Source organism: Anthonomus grandis, chromosome 4 (genome assembly GCF_022605725.1).
Source record: "Anthonomus grandis grandis chromosome 4, icAntGran1.3, whole genome shotgun sequence".
NCBI classification, from domain to species: Eukaryota; Metazoa; Arthropoda; class Insecta; order Coleoptera; family Curculionidae; genus Anthonomus; species Anthonomus grandis.
In genome coordinates, this window is record NC_065549.1 from 34,849,850 (window position 1) to 34,869,244 (window position 19,395).

At 33.9% G+C, this 19,395-nt stretch overlaps 1 protein-coding gene across 2 annotated transcripts in view; it reads left to right on the forward strand.

The window, feature by feature from the left end:
• Positions 1-19,395, forward strand: part of LOC126735538 (programmed cell death protein 7-like) — a 37,410-nt gene that overhangs the window by 16,788 nt on the left and 1,227 nt on the right. For both annotated transcript variants that reach the window (XM_050439576.1, XM_050439577.1), the window contains one exon: positions 11,633-11,912. In XM_050439576.1, coding sequence (XP_050295533.1) covers positions 11,633-11,912 — 280 coding nt within the window. The remainder of the gene's footprint in view (positions 1-11,632; positions 11,913-19,395) is intronic.

The window sequence follows — 19,395 nt, forward strand, 5'->3', positions numbered from 1 at the left end:
AATCTACAGCTTTGCGGACGATAGCACACTTATTTCCACATTTAAGTCCGCCAAACCAACGACAACCGCAAGTTCTCAGAGTCTTAGGCAGCAACAAGTAGCTTCAACCAACAACGATATTAAAGCAATCTTGGAGTGGGGCGATAACAATTTGATTAATTTTAACTCTAAAAAAACGCAGGCTGCAGTATTTACGATGAAGACTAACCTTGGTGGCCCGGAGCTGGTTATGGCAGGGAAAACATTGCCAATGAAATCATTTTTACATCTTCTAGGAGTCGAGGTCACCAACAGTGTGTCTTGGCATGACCACGTTGCCGAGGTCGCCAGGGCGGCTTCCAAAAAACGCGGAGTGCTTTTCAAAACGAAAAAACTGTATTCACCAGAACAGCTGCTGACTCTTTATAAGGCTCAAATACGCCCTTCCCTCGAGTATTGCTCGCATGTCTGGAGCTCCGCACCCAAGCATAGTTTAAACCTGCTGGATTCTATACAGAAGAGAGCTATTCGTCTTATCGACAAACCAGAACTGACAAAGAGTCTGGATAGTCTGGAGCACAGGAGAAAGGTGGCTGATCTCTGTTTATTCTACCGTTATTATCAAGTGCTCCTCTGAGCTGGCAGGCCTGATTCCACCCAGGGCTGTTCCGGCAAGAAGGACGCGTCTAGCAGTTGCGGCTCATAAACATCGAGTCCACCTGCCTACCCCAAGGACGTCGCTGTATCGGGACTCATTCATCTGGAGAACATCTTCTTTGTGGAACGGGCTTCCACCTCACATAATTCCCGACGCATACAACCTACAGCGATTCAAGATAAATGCCCACAAATATCTTCGCGCAAGCACCACTTCAAGAGTGACATAGGACTTTCCTCTTGTGCTTGTGTTTAGCATAAAAAAAAATTATAAAGGGTTCTTTAGTATTGTTTTAATGGCAATTGTTAATGCTAATAACGAACTTACATTAATTAATATTGGAACAAATGGTCGTGTTTCCGAAGGTTGTGTCTTGGAAAATAGCAATTTGTTTCTCCAAACTTATTGGTAACTCACTAAATATACCAGGTTTAAAAGAAATTAGTCCTAAAAAAGCAAGTAGAAATTACTTTTTGTATTCTAGCGACTCGTTTTCGCCTATTACACACAAAAATAAACATGAATCTAAAAACCATAGAGTTGGCGGTTTTAACGTATTGTATATTGAACAACTATTAATGTTGTAAGTGCGGCGAGTCTTATATATCACCTTTAACTACACAAGAAAATGGAATAACTACCAGTAATGGTACAGAAAATTTAACAAATCCAACGGGGTCATAACCGTCATGCAAACCAACAAGCAAAGGAAGTCAGGGATTCATTTTTAAGATATTTTAGTTAAGAAGGTAAAGTACCTAGGCAAAATGATGAACATAAGTTTGTTGCAACAATATAATTGCATTACAAGCAAAACTTTGGACCATCCTCACGTGTTTGTTTACTAGTGTCAATAAAAATATCAATACCCGGTCAGGTCAGAAACACCGTTTGCTGAGCCTATCAATTTGCGGTGTTGCCGACTTGCTAGCAAAGTCTCCAAAGACCCAGAATGTGGTCTGAATCAGTGTGCGCAAAATGTACAAAGACAATTTTTGCAAAATCGTGTGCCAGACAATGCAGTTCATGTGCTAATTAGTCGCATGTAAACTGTACAAAACTATCTGTTTCTCATTTTAACAAAATCTGTGTCAGGACAATAAAAAAGAAAAGTCATGAATGGATTTGCGATAAATACAGCGAAATCAGGGTTAGGTGTCGTGCATCTCTCGATTTGCAAGAGGTTGATCGACCTAGTCACTCGTCAAAAAAAACCTACTCAGGCTGCTAAAATTTCTTTATTATAGCTTATAGTAGACGCTCGGTCTCGGCAACAGAGAAAAAAATTGCACATCAAAAATATGAAATCTCCAATCTTAAAGTGGATTACATTTTTCCAGTTAAAGATATAGGTGCAAGGTTATAAGTGATACTTGCTATAAATGCTACATTTCAAAGATGAATCATAATGTAGCCCAAAATTTAAATAACTTTTGGAAACATGTCAACATTGCCGAAGGCGGTCAGAATATAGTTAATTTCTTTGCCCGTCACTTTCAGCAACTTACAAAAAACATGAAGGTACAGTTTCCAATTATAATTTTGGTTACAATCTTGATTTTGATTCTATTAACATATCTCTTACTGATGTTCAAAACGATTGACGGCCTCAAAACTAAATTTTCTTATGGACTTAATGGCATACCATCAATCTTATTAAAAATTTGTACTACATCAACAAACCACACCCCTACATTGTACATTATCTGTTTTGCCTTTCTTTTGATTCAAGTTTCTTGACTCCGATATATAAGAATGGGCATAGAAATGTCATTGCCAACTACAGGGGTATAACCACTCAATCTGAAATACCCAAATTATTGACAGACTTTTTGTCAGAGAGCTCTCATGGCGTAGTCGGAACATAATTATACATCACACACAGGGGATGTTGATAATGTTTTTTATGGTCAGTAAATAGTGGTTTGGAGCTTAATATTTAAAAAATGCTTAAGCATGTTTTTTGGTTGATCTCTAAGATTAAATGTACGTCATTACACAATAAATCGCTTAGTTCTTAAATCTGCTACTACTGTTAGAAACTTGGATGCGTTACTGGAGAGTAAATTGACATTTGCGGTTCATTATGATGAGATTGTCAATAAGTGTGTGCGTAATCTTGGTTTTGTTGTGCATAACTTTGGTAAATTGTCTGTCTTTTGTTTCAAGATGCCCTACTATTCAATTGTTCGTTCTGTGCCTGAATATGCCTCGTCTGCATGGTGGAATTTTTTATTGCCCTGATATTTTGGAAAATATAGGTACCTCAATATCAATGTCAATATCAAAAAGAGATGTCAGAATCCTCTATGTTTCATTTGCCTTTCCACTATGCCAAATACAGTTTATTTTCTCGACCAGAATGATGAGAGAGCATTTTAGTGTTTAATCTTGACCTCTTTGTAGATAAATCTTAATCACGTTAATTCATTTAAATTAAGACTCAAGGTTAACTATAGGTTATGTTTTACGTCTTTGTATTTTCTGCTATAGCTTGTTTATTTTCATATTATTAATTATTGTTATATTCTTTGCCAGTTATTATTATTGTTATTATTATGTATTTTATTATATTCTGGCAAATTGGCTTTGCTTTTTAAATAAATAAATAAATTTAAAAAAATAAGTAAATAAAATAATACCAATAATAATAATTAATATTTTTGTTACTATTAAACGATTTTTAAACAAAGCATTATTTTTGTAGAATTTACATTTGAAATATATTTCCATAAATTGGACAAAAAATTTAAATGTACATACATTTTCTGTATTACAAACTAAATAAGTAATGTATACAAGTGAAGGGTACAGGCTAAAAAGGGGGAATGTCACTTTTTGCTCATTTTGAGCTGTTCAGTCCGTTCAACTTTTAATAGACAGAAGTATCACCTAGTAACATTATACAGGCGAAAAAAGGGAAGAGTCGCCAGTTATCGACAATTTAAATTAAGCTGTACTGGCTAAAAAGGAGGAGAGTCCGCGAGCCACATGCTAAGAAGGGGGAACGTCACAAATGCACGTTATTCAGGAACTGTCAGAAGGCTCTCTTGACTGTAGTTACTTTTATTTTCTGATTGTGTTTACCGGTTCTGGTGTTTATTTATTGTTCGTCAAACTTGTGGAAATATAAGTGACAAGTCGTATTTTAATATTGTAGGGCTAATAAACAGTATAAAATGAATCCGTGACAGTGACAGTGAAGACTTTGTTGTTATGCCAGTTCAGGGAAAAAAGAGAAAAAGTAACGGAAGACTAACCGATGTTTCTAAAAAACTTAACCTACAAAGCCTGTGACAGGAAGCGACTCCCAATGTAAACGTCCCAAGTGTTTTGATAAAGTTCCACTTAGTGCAAGACAAAAGAAAATAAGTGAGTTTAATTTATTAAAATCCGTGGATGAGCAAAACATCTATTTGTGTGGACTTATTAGTGTATGTCCTGTACAAAAGTGACGTCCACGTAACGCAGAAGAGGTCGCAAGATTACATGAGAGTTCACTTGCTTATCATGTCAGAATCTCTTTAGATGGTGAGACAACAGAAGTACCAGTTTGTTTTAAGGCTTTTCTTTTCTTACATGGTATAACTAAAAAAAAAGCTTGAAATTCTGCAGAAATCTTTAAAAATTATTGGTAGCGCCCCAATTGATAAACGAGAAAAACACTTAAATAGGCCTCTCAAGCTGAAACAGGAAGCTAAAGATCTAGTAGTTAATCATATTAGTTCTTTCAAAGGACGACAAAGCCATTACAGCCTAAAGGATTCTTCAAAAACCCACCTGCCCGACGATTTAAATATCAGAAAAATGGACAATATGTACAAAAATACCATTACAGATTAAAAATATTGTGTGTCATATGAAACATATGACACACAATATTTATCTATTTTCTCACGAGACTTCAACATTTCATTTGGTTACCCAAGGTCGGATACGTGCAGTATCTGTGACGAATACTTGACAAATATTAGGTCCCTAGAAGCCAAAATGAAGAATGTGTCAGAAAATGCCATAGAAAAAAAAAACAACTAGATGACAAAATCACTACCCTCCAACAGGAAAATCTACTTCACAAGCATAAAGCTGAAGTGTTTTATTCAAGAAAAAAGGCTGCAAAATTATCTAGTCGGCTAAATGAGAACAAAGAAGCAATATGCATGGATTTTGCTAAAAATCTGCCAGTGCCCAACATCAGCACAAATGATGTTTATTATAAGAGACAGTTATCTGTATTCTCTTTTAATATTCACGTTTTGTCGACTAGTCAAAGTATTTTATATACTTATCTCTGACTGAGGCTCTGACGATGTATGTTCGATGTTGCATCATTTTATTTACAACTTTCTACCTAGTAGTGTTCGAGTCCTCGATATATTTTGCGACTCATGTCGGGGACAGAATAAGAATTACACAGTTATCCGTTACCTCCATCACTTAGTGCATGTGCAAAAAAGGTTTGGTGAAATCAAGATCAGTTTTCCCATTAGAGGACATTCATTTATGGAATGCGACAAGGATTTTGGACTAGTTCAGCAAAAGTCGCGTGTGGAACTACCAAATGAATGGGCTGGAGTTTTCAGAGCTGCACGAGTTAAACCAAATCCTTTTGATGTTAGGGAAATCACTTTCGATTTGTTTAAATGCTGGACTACACATTTTTCTACACTTTAGAAAAATAAGTGTCCAATGAAGATCCAGCCCATACGTGAACTAAAAGTCGTTAAAGATCATCCCAGGCTCGTCTTCCATCGTTCAACATGGAATGGTATGTGGGAATCGGCTGTTTTGATTGAACCGAAGAAAAAATTTATCAATAATTTACCAAACAATTTGTTCGAATTACCAGGCCAATTATACAAAGGTACCTAACTATACACATAATATTATTTTCCAATGTTAAGGATGTTTTATCTATTTGCAGGACTACTGCCTATGCAGCATAGCCAAGTACAATGACCTGCAGTGCTTAATGAAATTCTGTCGCAATCCAGCCGCTAGAAAATATTTCTCTGCATTAAAACATACCAGAAATGTCAAAGAGAAGGCTTCCTTTCCAAAAGCTTCGTGTGTAAGAAGCGCAAAAAAAAGTATTTGAATTTTTTCTGTATCTTTCAGAATTAAATGAGAAATTCGAATTAACCTTTGCTGTTTTGCTTTAGAATTGCTTGTGTATAAAAAACTGATGATACCACAAAACTACAGTGAAAATATGTGACATTCCCCCTTCTTGTTCGTTACAATCTGTACTTTCTTCTTCTTTTTTGCTCTAAAAATTTTTTTAAATGGAATTTCATTAATATTTTCTCAATTCCAATCCCAAATAGACATAACAAACTAAATCCATTAATACACTCAATACAAAGTAAGAAAATAATAAGTTATTGGGTTTTAAAATTAAAAATTGATTTCCTGAAAATCAACGATTTCTGACATTCCCCCTTTTTAACCTGTACCCTTCAAGTGTGTGTTGCTAATGCTATCGATACTACTTACTTCAACAATAATTATTGTCGATTTATCAACTTGACTTCCTAAAATAAAAAAAAAATACTGCTCAATGAAATTGAAATTTATTAACCCATTAGCGCCCAGCGTCATCATTTGATGACGCCAGATGGTGGGGATGAGAGCGCCCGAGTAGGTTGGCGATTGCCGACGGCTGTCTAACGCATCAGAGCAATGCCTACGCAATATTCTGCAGGTGGTATTTACTAGTGTTTGTGTTTGCTTGTCCGGCGAAAATCACGTTGTTTCTTAAAGATTTTGACTAGAAAGACCTGCTATAGGCCCATAGGTCATATTTCCTTTAGTAGTAGAGGTAAGATACTTTCTTTAGTGTGTTTTACAACCAAAGAGATGTAGAAATATTGTAAAAATATTATGATATTTCTAGTTGAATTTTTTTAGCCGTAAACCTAACCTAAATCTCTGTGTCCTCAAATGAGGACACTGGGTTATTACATATTTTTTTTATTATTTTTAGACTGGCAAAAAATGAATAGACATAGTTTTAAGAACTTAGACGATGCGGTGGAATATCTCTATTCTAACCAAATAGATGCTGATATTGCGCTATTACCTCCCGAGGTGGATGAATTGGCGGACGTAGACGATATCGACGATGGTGACTTAGGGGCGGTTGATGTCCAGGAGGTCCCAGGGGTTGTGGAGATACAGGTAGAAGAACAAAATTATTGGGAATCGGAAGATGATCTACCGCCGTCAAATTTCATAAAAAGGAAAAAGGTTGCATGCAGCACTAAATCCTGGACACCAAAATGGACTAAGGAAGAATCCATGTATGAAAATATTGAAGAAGAAGGTTGTGCCGAAGCTTTCCACAAAATAAAAGAAGAATTACAGGAATTAACACCACTACAAATATTTGAGAAGTTTTTTGATGACGATCTTTATAATCCTCTTCAAACAGACCATGAGATATGCCCAACAGAAAAATAAACATGATTTTTTTGTAACTTCGGAGGACCTCAAAATTTTTATCGGGTTTTTGTTTTTTCTGGCTATCATGCCTTACCAAGTGAAAGAGACTATTGGTCTGAAAGAGAAGATTTGGGTGTTGCCCTAGTGAAAAATGCGTTTTCCAGAAATGCCTACAAAGAAATTAAATCTTGTCTTCAATAATAATAATAATAATAATCTTTATTTAGCATAAATAGCTACATACAAAAACAACAAATTTCCCAAAAAATTAATAAAAATAAAGATACATATATCAATAATAATGTTCATAAAGCTAATTCAACAACATATTTAGTCAGCAAGAGTACATATATAAATAAGCAATAAATGACAAATGCTGGGTATCCCGATCCCCGACACTTGCAACGCCCCGGTTTTACCAGGAAACTTCACTTTGCTGACAATTCCCTTGCAAATGATAACAAAGACGATAAGTCATTCAAAATAGGGCCATTATTTGGGGCAATAAATACTAAATTTCAGCAATGGGGAGTTTTCCATACATTTCTATCGATTGATGAGATGATTGTAAAATATTTTGGACACCATGGCCTAAAACAATTTATCAAAGAAAAGCCTATACGATTTGGATATAAATTATGGGCGCTTTGTAGTGATAATGGGTATTGCTACAATTTTGCTTTGTACTGTGGCAAGGATAATAAATCAACAGCAGTGCCCAAGATTCCTCTAGGGACAAGAGTCGTAACAAGTATGCTGGAAACTGTAAAAAATCCTGAAAGACACATTATTTTCTTTGACAACTTTTTTACGAGTTACAACCTCTTGTGTGACCTAAAAGAAAAAGGCTTCCGAGCCACAGAAACCATAAGGGAAAATCGATCATCCAAGTGTCCCACCAAGTCATCCAAAGAACTCGAAAAGGAACCGAGAGGGGCCTATGACTGGCACTTTGACAGTAGCCAAAAAATTCTTGTAGTTAAATGGAATGATAGCAGGTGCGTTTCGGTGGCAACCAACTTTAATACACTTTTACCAACCACTATTGTACAAAGGTGGAAAAAAAAAGAAGGTGGTCGTGTTTCAGTTGCACAACCTTTTTTGATTGCCAACTACAATAAGCATATGGGAGGGGTGGACCACCATGATTGGTTGCTTGAAAAACATCACATATCAGTACCGGGCAAAAAATGGTATTGGTGCCTTTTTACTCGAGTGATAGACATGTCGATCGTAAATAGCTCAATTCTTTATAACATGATCCATACCGGAAAAGAAAAAAAATCCATAAAAGACTTCAGGATAGATGTGGCTTATTCATACCTAAAGATTGGTCATGGAAGAAGAGTAGCCTTTGGTCGTCCCTTGAGTTTGTCAAATACGTCTCGGAGTAATGTTACAGAAAACATAAAATATGATGGCAAGAATCACTTGGTAGCCAAGAGAGAAAAGCAAAGGAGATGTCAATTTAACACATGCCAAAGTAAACCCCGCACATTTTGTTCGAAATGTAATGTCACTCTTTGGGTACCTTATTGTTTTAACAATTTTCATAAAAAAAATTAGTTTTTTAATTCATGTTTCATAAACACCTCTGATTTTTTTATCAGTACATTAGTTTTATCTTGTAATATATGAAGTTTTTGTATTTACTTATTTGTTTTTTTTTTATATTTCAATATGGGATTACATATATTATATAAGCCCAGCGTCCTCATATGAGGACGGTCTATTTTTTGACCAAATGATCAAAAAAATGACCCAAAAATCAAAAAAAAAAAAATTTATTTTTTTTGAGCCAAAACAAACAAGTTAAGCAAAACTCAAATAGAAATTCAAAAAAAAAGTCGGGCCTTAATGGGTTAAGCAAGCAAGCTAATATTGATTTCTAATATAGCAATTATTTAATACTTTATACTCTATTGAATAAGAGAAATAAACAAAACCAAATTTTCTTGGTGGCCAACTAAGCGAGGGAAGCAGCTATATTTCGGTTTAGAAAAACCAACGTAATAGCCTATTAATCAAAAAGGCTTTTCCTCTCCCCTCCCGCCTTTATTTAACATCTAACGCAAAAAACTAATTAAAAAAAAGATGCACCTTATTTGAGAATATTTTAAGAGTATACAATTAGGATACCTTCTAGATGAGCATTTAGTAGAAAAACTACTTTAGGCTGACTACGGCGTTTACGCCGCCTAGCGGTAGAGATAGGAAGTTTTCATGCCTCTTCTCATTATAAAAGTTTTTTTCACATTGTTGCCAGATCGAAAGATCCTGAGAGACAGCTCGCTTGGCCTCGTTGTATATTTTTATACATAATAATTAGAAAATTACCTCAGAAAGATCATCTAGAAAACCTGAGTTACTGGTACCTACACTGGATCTAGGTATTTTGTGGTCTTTCAGAAACATCAATAACTTTTATAATACCACAGTTGCCACCGACAAACGTCCCAACTCTTGATTTAATAGAATCTATCGCTTCTTTGTTTTCTTTTCGAAAGCAACTTCTTAATTCATAATTATATGTAAAACATAATTAATGTTGGGTGGGGTCAGAAATAAAACAGAAACCTGTTTACCTAAATGTCGACGTTTCGACTTATATTAAGTCATCCTCAGTCATGACACTGAAATGGATTCAAGTAATTACAGAGATAAAACAAAGTAATTTCAAGTACATAAAAAACACTATTAAAATAAATATTCTTTAAGTTACAAAAATTAAAACAACAAAAAACAAAAACCACGACACAGTTAAAATTACATTCAGGTACAATCCGTTAAAAAAAATTTTTATAAAAAAAAACAGTATAAAATTATTATTATTTTTTTTTTTTATACATTACACCTCTTACCTAAGTTTAGGTTTCTTAAGCTATAATTAAAACACATTTATAATAGGAGCGTAGAATTATTTTTAACATGGGTTAAATTGTAGGTGTTATTGTGGGCAAACTAGAATCAACAATAAGTCAAGAAACAAATGTTTTTATTCTTCCGAGCGTTTATTTATTTAATTTTTATGATTCAATGTTATGTTGATAAGTTAAGGATTAGTAGATAAGGAAGATGTATGTATCTATACGTTCAAAACCAGAAACTTAATTTATTAATACACTGTGTGATCTAAATTTGGGACATACACTCTTTGACAAAAATAAATTTTATGTTTTAGTTTTATCTTTTTGGTAGTACATTAATTAAATTATAGTAACTTGCATTTAGATCATCGGTGTCTTGTTTTTTATTAATGCTTTCTTTATACTTTTTTATATTAACCATTTCTAGTAAAATTCTTTTTTTATAATTTGATTCTCTGCCAATGATCCGAGTGCTGTTAAAATCAAATTGGTGTTGTTGATTGAAGGAGTGTTCTGCTAGAGCAGTCTTCCCAGATGCTGCGTAGTTCGTTGGTTTTACGCTTCTTTCATGTTCGCTAATTCTGGTTTTTAAGTACCTGCCCGTTTGACCCACATACAGACCTTGACAATCAGAACAGGGTATTTTATAAACCACGCCACTTTTACACACACCAAATGTAACTCATTGGTGTTTTATCTTTGAGTTTTGAGAAGTATTGTTTGATGGTATTTTAATTTTTGAACGCTATTCTGACTTCATCATCAGAAACAACTCCTGATAGCCTTTCAGGCAAACCTTTGACATAAGGAATTTTTGCAAATTTATGGTTTTGGTTTTCTTTGACTTTAATAGGTGTAAGGTTGTTGTTTAGGATTTTGTTTAATAGTTTATGAGGAAAATTGTTTTTTAGTAAAATATCTTTAATTTTGTTAACATTTTTTTAATGAAAACTGGAGTGAGATAAGGCTATTGCGCGGGATTTTAGGTTGCTAATTATGTTTAATTTTTGTTTAAATGAGTGATTTGATTGGTAGTTAAGAAATCTCTCAGAGAAAGTGGGTTTGTGATACCAATCAGTGATGATTGTATTATCTTCTGTTCTGATTAATAGAATGTCTAGAAATAGAAGTTTGTTATTTGTTTCACACTCAATAGTGAACTGTAATTTAGGGTGGAAACTGTTAAATGTACTTTTTATGTTTTCTATTTCAGTTTTTTAGAATACACGTGGCAATGTCGTCAGCGAATCTTTTAAAAAATGGTAACCTAAATTTTATTTTCCCCATACAATATTTCTGTAATTCTGACATAATCAGATCAGAACATATAGGTGATAGACAGTTACCCATTCCAAGACCATAGATTTGTTTGTAATATATATTATTGAAAAATTATAATTCTATCTAAGGAAGAGTTTTTAAAAAGTCGAACGAAGATATTTGAATAAAAAGCTCTTGCTTTTGGTATTTGGACTAAATTCTAATTGTCTAAAATTACAATTAAAATAATAATGAAATCTAGCACTGACTATAAACTTTAATAAACGACTAACGTATTTATTTTTTACTGACATGTATTTATTTGGAACTATCTAACTTTATTAACGACGAACGATTAAATAAGTAGTTTCCAAATACGTACATTGAATTTGATTTTTATTTAACCACTCATTTTTTAATGTAGGTTGAAAAATTAAAGATTGAAGAAAGTATGCAAAGAGACGCTGATTTAGTTCTAAGCGAGGTAACAAAGAAAAAACAGGATGCGCGAAAGCAACTCTCTCTACTTGGCGCTCTTATTAAATTAAGGAAAGTCAGAGAAACTACAACAAATCAAAGAGAAAGTATTACGTCATTGGAAAATAGAAGAGCCTTTAGCCTGACCACTGAAAAGCTAATAAAAATGTGGGAAGATACTTTGCTTGTTTACACAAAGGAAGAACATGGATTGAAACTAATGTTAGGTAAGCAGTTATGGTATGTTGTATGTGTGACCGGTAATTTAAACGGTAATTATCAAAGATTACCTCCATAACATATTTGACACCAACCTTTTATTCGTCATTCTGAAGACTTAGTTAAAAAAAACTTTTAAAGATAATTAAAGTTTTTGATAACATACTAGATTTGTCCTGTGTTTGGTTGCTACTCATAGTGGCAAATGACTTCTATTCTCCGTTTGAAACGTTTTAAGGCCCTTTAAAAATGAGGGTGTAATTTAGCTGGTTTATCTTTGAACTGCAATTACATTTTTTTGACAAACAACTAATTATTATAGTTCAACAGTTGAGTTTATTTTAAGTTTAAAACTTCTTGTTTCACAGCTAATCATAAAGTCATAAGTTTTTGGTTTTAATAAATTGGACCATTTTTCTTGTCCTGTGAAATCTAATATTAAATTTAAAGAACGATGTTTTGCTTGTGGAAATATTTTATGCTAGGTACTAGAGGAGCAAACTACTCTCGCTGGACTCTCAGAAGCAGAAATTGAAAATATTAAAAAAAAATTTAATATTGTCTTTAGCTAATCCTATTTCAACAGAATATAAAATCTTGCTTCTTTCTCCTTGACCTCTTCTTTTTAGCATGCTATTTCTGAGTTGTTTTGTTGATACTGCTGCCGAAAACACAAAATTTCAAACTTAAACTTTTGATTCATCAACATCATTAAGATGCTTGTCACTTACCATGATCCGATAAAAACGATGGGAAAAATGTAACCAGTAAATATGTTAAAACCTGAAATGAATTAAGGGTACCCACACCTTTACGCATTTTTGTTTTTAAGCTTACCTTCTAGACTGACCAAAAACCAAGACTTCATTGATTTTTTATTAATTTTTTTTTTAAATTGCAAATGTCAGATTAATTTCATTTTAATGTATTTAATCAATGCAGGATAATTAGTAAAAAATTTATTTAATATTTAAGGGTTTACTTGAATAATTGGCAAAAAAAATCCAAGCTTTTCAAATTTTTTTCTTTTATTGCCAACGTTTTGGCCTATATCTATTAGACCTTCTTCAGGACACTACAAAATTTAAAAAAAAAACATAGTAAAAACATTTATAGACAAGTCATAACGGTATGTTATACAGTGGTCAAAAAAAAAATTATCAGCAATTAAAATTTATTAAAAACAAATTAAATAAGTATATTAAAACTAAGAGGAAAACATTTAAATATACTTACAACAGAAACATCAAAGCTCTTCGTTTAATTGTGATAAATAGAACATAGTGATTTCATATGATTGTATTTGGTACATTTGCTGTTGGTAAACATTCAGCTGTTGGGGCGTAAGTAACAATGTACGTAACTAACAATGTAATAATGAATAATATTTTAGTTTTGGGCTTTAATTTTTAAGATGTTTAGTGCTGCTTGGTCGCAGCTTCTCACAACATCCACCTAGAGAGGGTTAACTTGGAAGACATCCTTAACTCCACACCACTTATAGATATTTTAGGTTGTAAGCTCACTTATGGTTATTTTGTATTTTATTTATTTATAATATATATAAATGTCCCTCCTTGCACAACCGAGAGAGACTTTGAGACCTTGTGTGAAACAATTATGTCACTGGATCTGGTCCACATAAAACGCGTTATGATTGTTGGAGATTTTAATGTTCGGTCTTATCAGACAACCGAAGCTAGCAGTGTCAAGTGCAAGCTTTTGACCAACCTATGCGAGATCCTTGGTCTTAAGCAGTTTAACAATATTCCAAATGTTAATAATAGACTTCTTTACTTGGTTTTTTCAAATTTCGACGTCAGTGTCATCAAAGGTATATCACCGCTTATTGACGAAGATTTGCATCATCCTGCTTTGACAATCTCTTTTAAATCGGCTTCCCCTCATAAATATAATCCTTCTATAAGTTCAAATAATCTACAGCAGTTTAACTTCAGAAAAGCAGACTTTCCACTCATGTATAATTTGTTGCTTGATGCAGACGGACAACCAGCGTCTTGGAGTCTTCTGACGTTGACAGCGCTTGCAAGAAACTTTACAAAAGACTTGATTCAGCTTTTGCCGCTTCAGCACCTTTAAAACAATGAAGACGACGGCGATTTCCAGTATGGTTTTCAAAACAAATTATTTCTAATATCTTTAAGAAGGAAAAAGCATATCGTGATTATAGATCCTCTCCAACTGAATTTTTTTAAATCTTTCCAGATACAACAGTCTTCGTCAGACAATAAAATCTCAAGCCCGTGAGGCCTATAACTCATTTGTGACCCAAGCCGAGGAGAACATTGTCACTGATCCCTCATCGTTTTGGTCTTTTGTTAGAGCTAAGAAAGGTCACTCTTTACTTCCGTCTATCATGTGCGATGCCAATGGTAATTCTTTTCAAGGAACAGAAAATATTTTGCTAGCTTTTGCCAAACTTTTTCAGAATGCCTATAAAGATCCAATCAACCTCGCATAAACCTATCCTCCTTCTAATTCCTCAGACCTCATTGACATTCTTCCATCAATTACCACTGAGGAAATTATTGCTGCTAGTCCTTTGTCAGCCTTTATGTCATATTTTGAAAACTGGCAAATTTCCAGGCGTCTGTAAATGTGCTAAAGTAATACCAATTCACAAAAAAGACGATATAAACAGAATCGACAACTACCGACCTATCTCCATACTTTGCCATTTTTCGAAAACTTTTGAAACTATTGTTTATAACAGAATTCTTTCCCAAGTTCAATCACTACTCTCAATAGATCAGCACGGTTTTATTCCTAAAAGGTCGTGCATCACTAACCTCTGTAATGTGACTTATTTTATTTCTTCAGCCCTCGATAGAAAAAGTCAGGTTGATGTGGTGTATACTGATTTCAGTAAGGCTTTCGATCAGATAAATCATAGCATTCTGCTGGAAAAATTGAACAAGCAATTCAACTTCTCAGAAAGACTAATTTCGTTGCTTTCGTCCTTCCGCTTATTGACCGTCTACAGTTAGTTGAGGTGGAAGGTTGCAGATCTAATACCTTTGTTTCAACTTCTGGCGTCCCACAGGGATCCAATCTTGGCCCACTTCTTTTTATCTTTTATATTAATGATCTTATAGAATTGATTTCCTGCCTTAGACTAGCTTATGCTGATGATCTGAAAATATTGTGGTGTATCAATAGTATCTTGGACTGCTTGTTCTTACAGAGTAACTTGGACCTAATTAGGGGGTGGTGCAGTCGAAATCAGTTATGTCTTAACATCTCGAAATGCTGTGTGATCTCCTTTCACCGAACCAAGGATCCTGTTTTGTTTAATTACAATATAGACAATCAAATCCTCTGTAGAAGTACTTCTAGTAAAGATCTAGGGGTTGTATTCGACGATAGGCTCACATTTGTGCCACATATTGAACAGACAGTGACCTCCTCGTTGAAACTTCTGGGTTTTGTCATTCGAAATAGCCGACTCTTTAACAACTCAAACTCAATAAAACTATTGTACTTTTCCTTTGTTAGATCAAGACTGGAATACGGTTCCTTGGTGTGGTGTCCTTTCTATGAATGCCATGTTGGCTACATCGAGAGTGTTCAGAGAAGGGTTTTAAAGTTTCTTATGTTTCGTGACGATGGAATATATCCTGTTGGGGGACATGATCATGATCTGATGTTAGGTAGATTTAATCTGCAATCTCTGGCCATAAGGAGAACAATTCATTTTGTAACATTCTTATGGAAGTTGGTCATTAATCAAATAAATTCTCCTCCTCTCTTGAACGATATTCTATTTCATGTACCACGACTTGCTTCTAGAGCAAATATCACTTTTGCTTTAGATTGCACCAGAACTAACATTAGGTTTCATGATCCCGTATATCAAATGTGCAGAATTTTTAATTCAGTATCATCAACCTGTGACATATTTGTATGCTCCATAAAGGATCAAGTTTTGTCTCTGACAAACCAACAGTTACCATAATTACTTTTCTCTTCCTTTTTTCCCTTGTCCCATGAATCCCTTTCTTTGTTCATTCTAATGTTAATTTACATCTCCTTTAATTTTGATATATACATGATGTTACTATAGTAATTTAAGTTTTCCTTATTTTTCTTTATTTTTGTTATTTAATTTATAGTAATTTAATACTTGTTTACACTTTCAAAACATCAATTGTAGATTTTCCTGTAACTGGGCTCTGCCTGTTGGAAATAAACTGCTAAATAAATAAATAAATAATGCAAACAAAACAAAGGTTTTGTTTTCCGTTTTTTTAATTTAGCGTTATAGATATTTTAAGATAAGTAATATATTTAAGTATATTGTTAAATGTTGTTAAATGGTTATACAAGGGTTATTTGAAGAGTATTCTAATTTGATTTTTGGGTTTTATTATGGTTATCATGTCTGAGATTAATCTTTTCTTATAGTTATTTTGGATGTCGCTGATCTTTACCTGTTCAAAATTAAATTGGTGTATGTTTGTCTCAGCATGTTCTGTCAGAGCTGTTTTATTTTTTGACCTTAATAATATTTCAGGTTAAACGCTTCTTTTGAGGTCCGTTATCCTAGTTTTTAAATAACGACCTGTTTGACCTATATATACACCTTGACAGTCAGAGCATGGAATTTTGTGAACAACACCACTTTGTAGTTCTTTCGGTGTTGTTTTACTGTATTTTCACATTTGAACGCAATTTTGAAGAGTTGATTATTAAAAGTACCGGCCAATTTTTCAGACAAATTTTTGATATACGGAATTTAAAAAAATCTTTTTTGGTGTTCGGTGATGGAGGTTAAGTTATTAACCTCCACCTGTTCCTTTAAGTTATAAACCATCCTATTAAGGTGGTTGGTTCCTGTTTTAGAATTCTATTGATTAGTTTTACAGGGTAGCTATTTTTTATAAGTAAGGTTTTGATGTTATTTATATTTTTTCTAGGAAAATGAGAGGTGAATTTTGCGTTATTTATATTATGAAAAACATGCTGTCTATCTCACTGATATACCTTTAATTTTAAAAAACTTACTTCCAGAAGAACTATGGCCTGCTTGCTGTTTATACATAAAATTTTTCATAATAACATTAGATCAGTGTTACTCAAACTTTTTTCGTGACGGAACCCTTTTAAAAAACTAAATTTTTAACGGAACCCTTAACTCTAAACTAAAAGCAAAACCAGTTATATGTGAATTGTTTATTAATAATCATACAAAAAAAGATAGATACAGTAAGTAGTGAGTTAGTAAGCAAATGATAACACATTAAAGTTCATTTAATGCGAGGCGTGTAATTGTTTTTTATTCATCATCAGACATCAACTGAGTAAAGTCAAACTTGATAGAAGAAAGTTGAATTCTCATGTCTGGTTCGGCATCCAGTCTATTGCGGTATTTTGTTTTTGTAGCTGTATATGCTGAAAGTCCCGTTTCACACAAATACGTTGTTGGTAACGGCAGAAGAACATTCAAAGCTTCTGTGGCCAGTTGTGGATATTCATTATGAACCCTGCACCAAAAATCATTTAGATTGAAATTTTTTTAATGATTCATAGATTTGACATATTTTCAGGTTTCTGCAATTTAGATGAAAAAGGGATTTGAATCCATGAGTTTATTTTCAGTTTTGTATTATGTTCTTTAGGAAAGTAAGATTCAAAAGTCCCTTGCAGATCATTGAGATATTGCACCAATTCAACAAATATTTCATTTTGAAATATTTCTGTATCACTAAGACTATGGTGATTAAGGAACTCACTTAGCAATGAAAAGCTTTCGATTTCTCTCTTACCAAAACAAGTAATCCAAAAATCTAATATTCTTTTAAAGGCAGTTATTTTGATATTAGCATTGAAAACTGTTGTCTGTTTTCCTTGTAGTGACAGGTTTAATTCGTTAAGTTTTCCAAACATGTCTGCTAAAAATGCTAGTCTAAATAACTAGCTTTTATTGGACAAACGGTCTTATAAATTAAAAGGAACATCTGTAAGAAAAGCTTCTAATTCTGTTCTTAGTTCAAAAAGCCTTGTCAAAGTTTTACCCCGAGACAACCATCTCACTTCAGTATGGAGCAATAGTGTTTTATGATCGCTACCATAATCTTCACATAATATTAAGAATAATCGGGATTGTAGTGGACGTGACTTGACAAAATTAATTATTTTTACTGACTCATCAAGAACCAATTTTAGATTTGGTGGCATTTTCTTAACTGAGAGTAATTGTCTATGCAGGATGCAGTGGCTGGAACTGCAATTTGGCGTTTTTAATATCAATGCAATCGTTCCAATCGAGTTGATTTTCTTCAAAAAATATGTTAATCGCGTTAAAAATTTCTTCTCCGGTTGTGTTAGTAGGCAGCGATGAGCACATAAGCAAGTCTTCTTCGAGTGAATGTTTATATGGATATCGCACAATTACTAGCAAGATGGCCAGTCCAGCAACATCAGTCGACTCATCCATTTGCAAGACAAATTTGTTATTTTGAAGCCGTGAAACCAGTTCTTGTTTTATGTTTGCTGTGATATCCCCAATTCGGCGGTTAACTGTATCGTTCGAAAGCGGTACTGTAGAAACATGCTTTACAGATTTTTCGTCGAGCATACATTTTATTATGTCTACCACACATGGTTTTATTAGCTTTTCAGCGATAGTGTGCGCTTCTCCTGCTTGAGCAATGCGGTAACTAACCAAATACGATGCCTCCGTGGCCTTTTCATTCACAATCTAAGTCAAATACGTCATAGTTTTTGTTTTTGAAGTCGGGATGTACAGTTTCTAAATGTAGGCGCATCTTAGCAAGTACCATCCAACTATTAGGAAGGAGTTTGCTGCACAACATACAAAGAGGTGAGCCGTTGGAATCAACAAATCCGAGATTAATGTATGATTAGTCATACTTTCGTTTTTTCACCTTCACTGTGTTATTAGATGTTTTACTACTTGAACTTGAAACCATAAAACTAGAACTTGACGCCGTCATATCACTTTGATTTGAATTTGACGCATCATCCAAGCGAACCACATTTTTTGCAACACCTTTAAGCCAGCGCTCCATTCTTGTTTAACACTAATTTGATTTGGTCAATTTTATGACAAATAGTATCTCTTGACGCACGAAATCAAGATTTTACAACCACTACGAACAACAACAAGACAAGCGAACATAAAATACTAAGCGCGGTGTGAGTAAATTTTGCGGTACGTTGCTTGATTAATAAATTCTCCGCGCCAAACAATCCTCCTTTATATTAAACCAGCAACCATCGAATCATCTCGAATTCCTCAGAAACTTCGGAGAGCCAGACGATTTTCTCCAAAGTACGAGTCAACGCACGAGCGCGATGATCCGAGGTCATTCGATTGCTTATAGTCCGAGGGCGAATGGTCGCGTACGAGTAACGCTGTAACACTCCGATGTAATAGGTCGGACATTTACTTAATAATACATATATTAAATTTTCGTATATCTACCAGTAACACCTATGAGTAGGCGT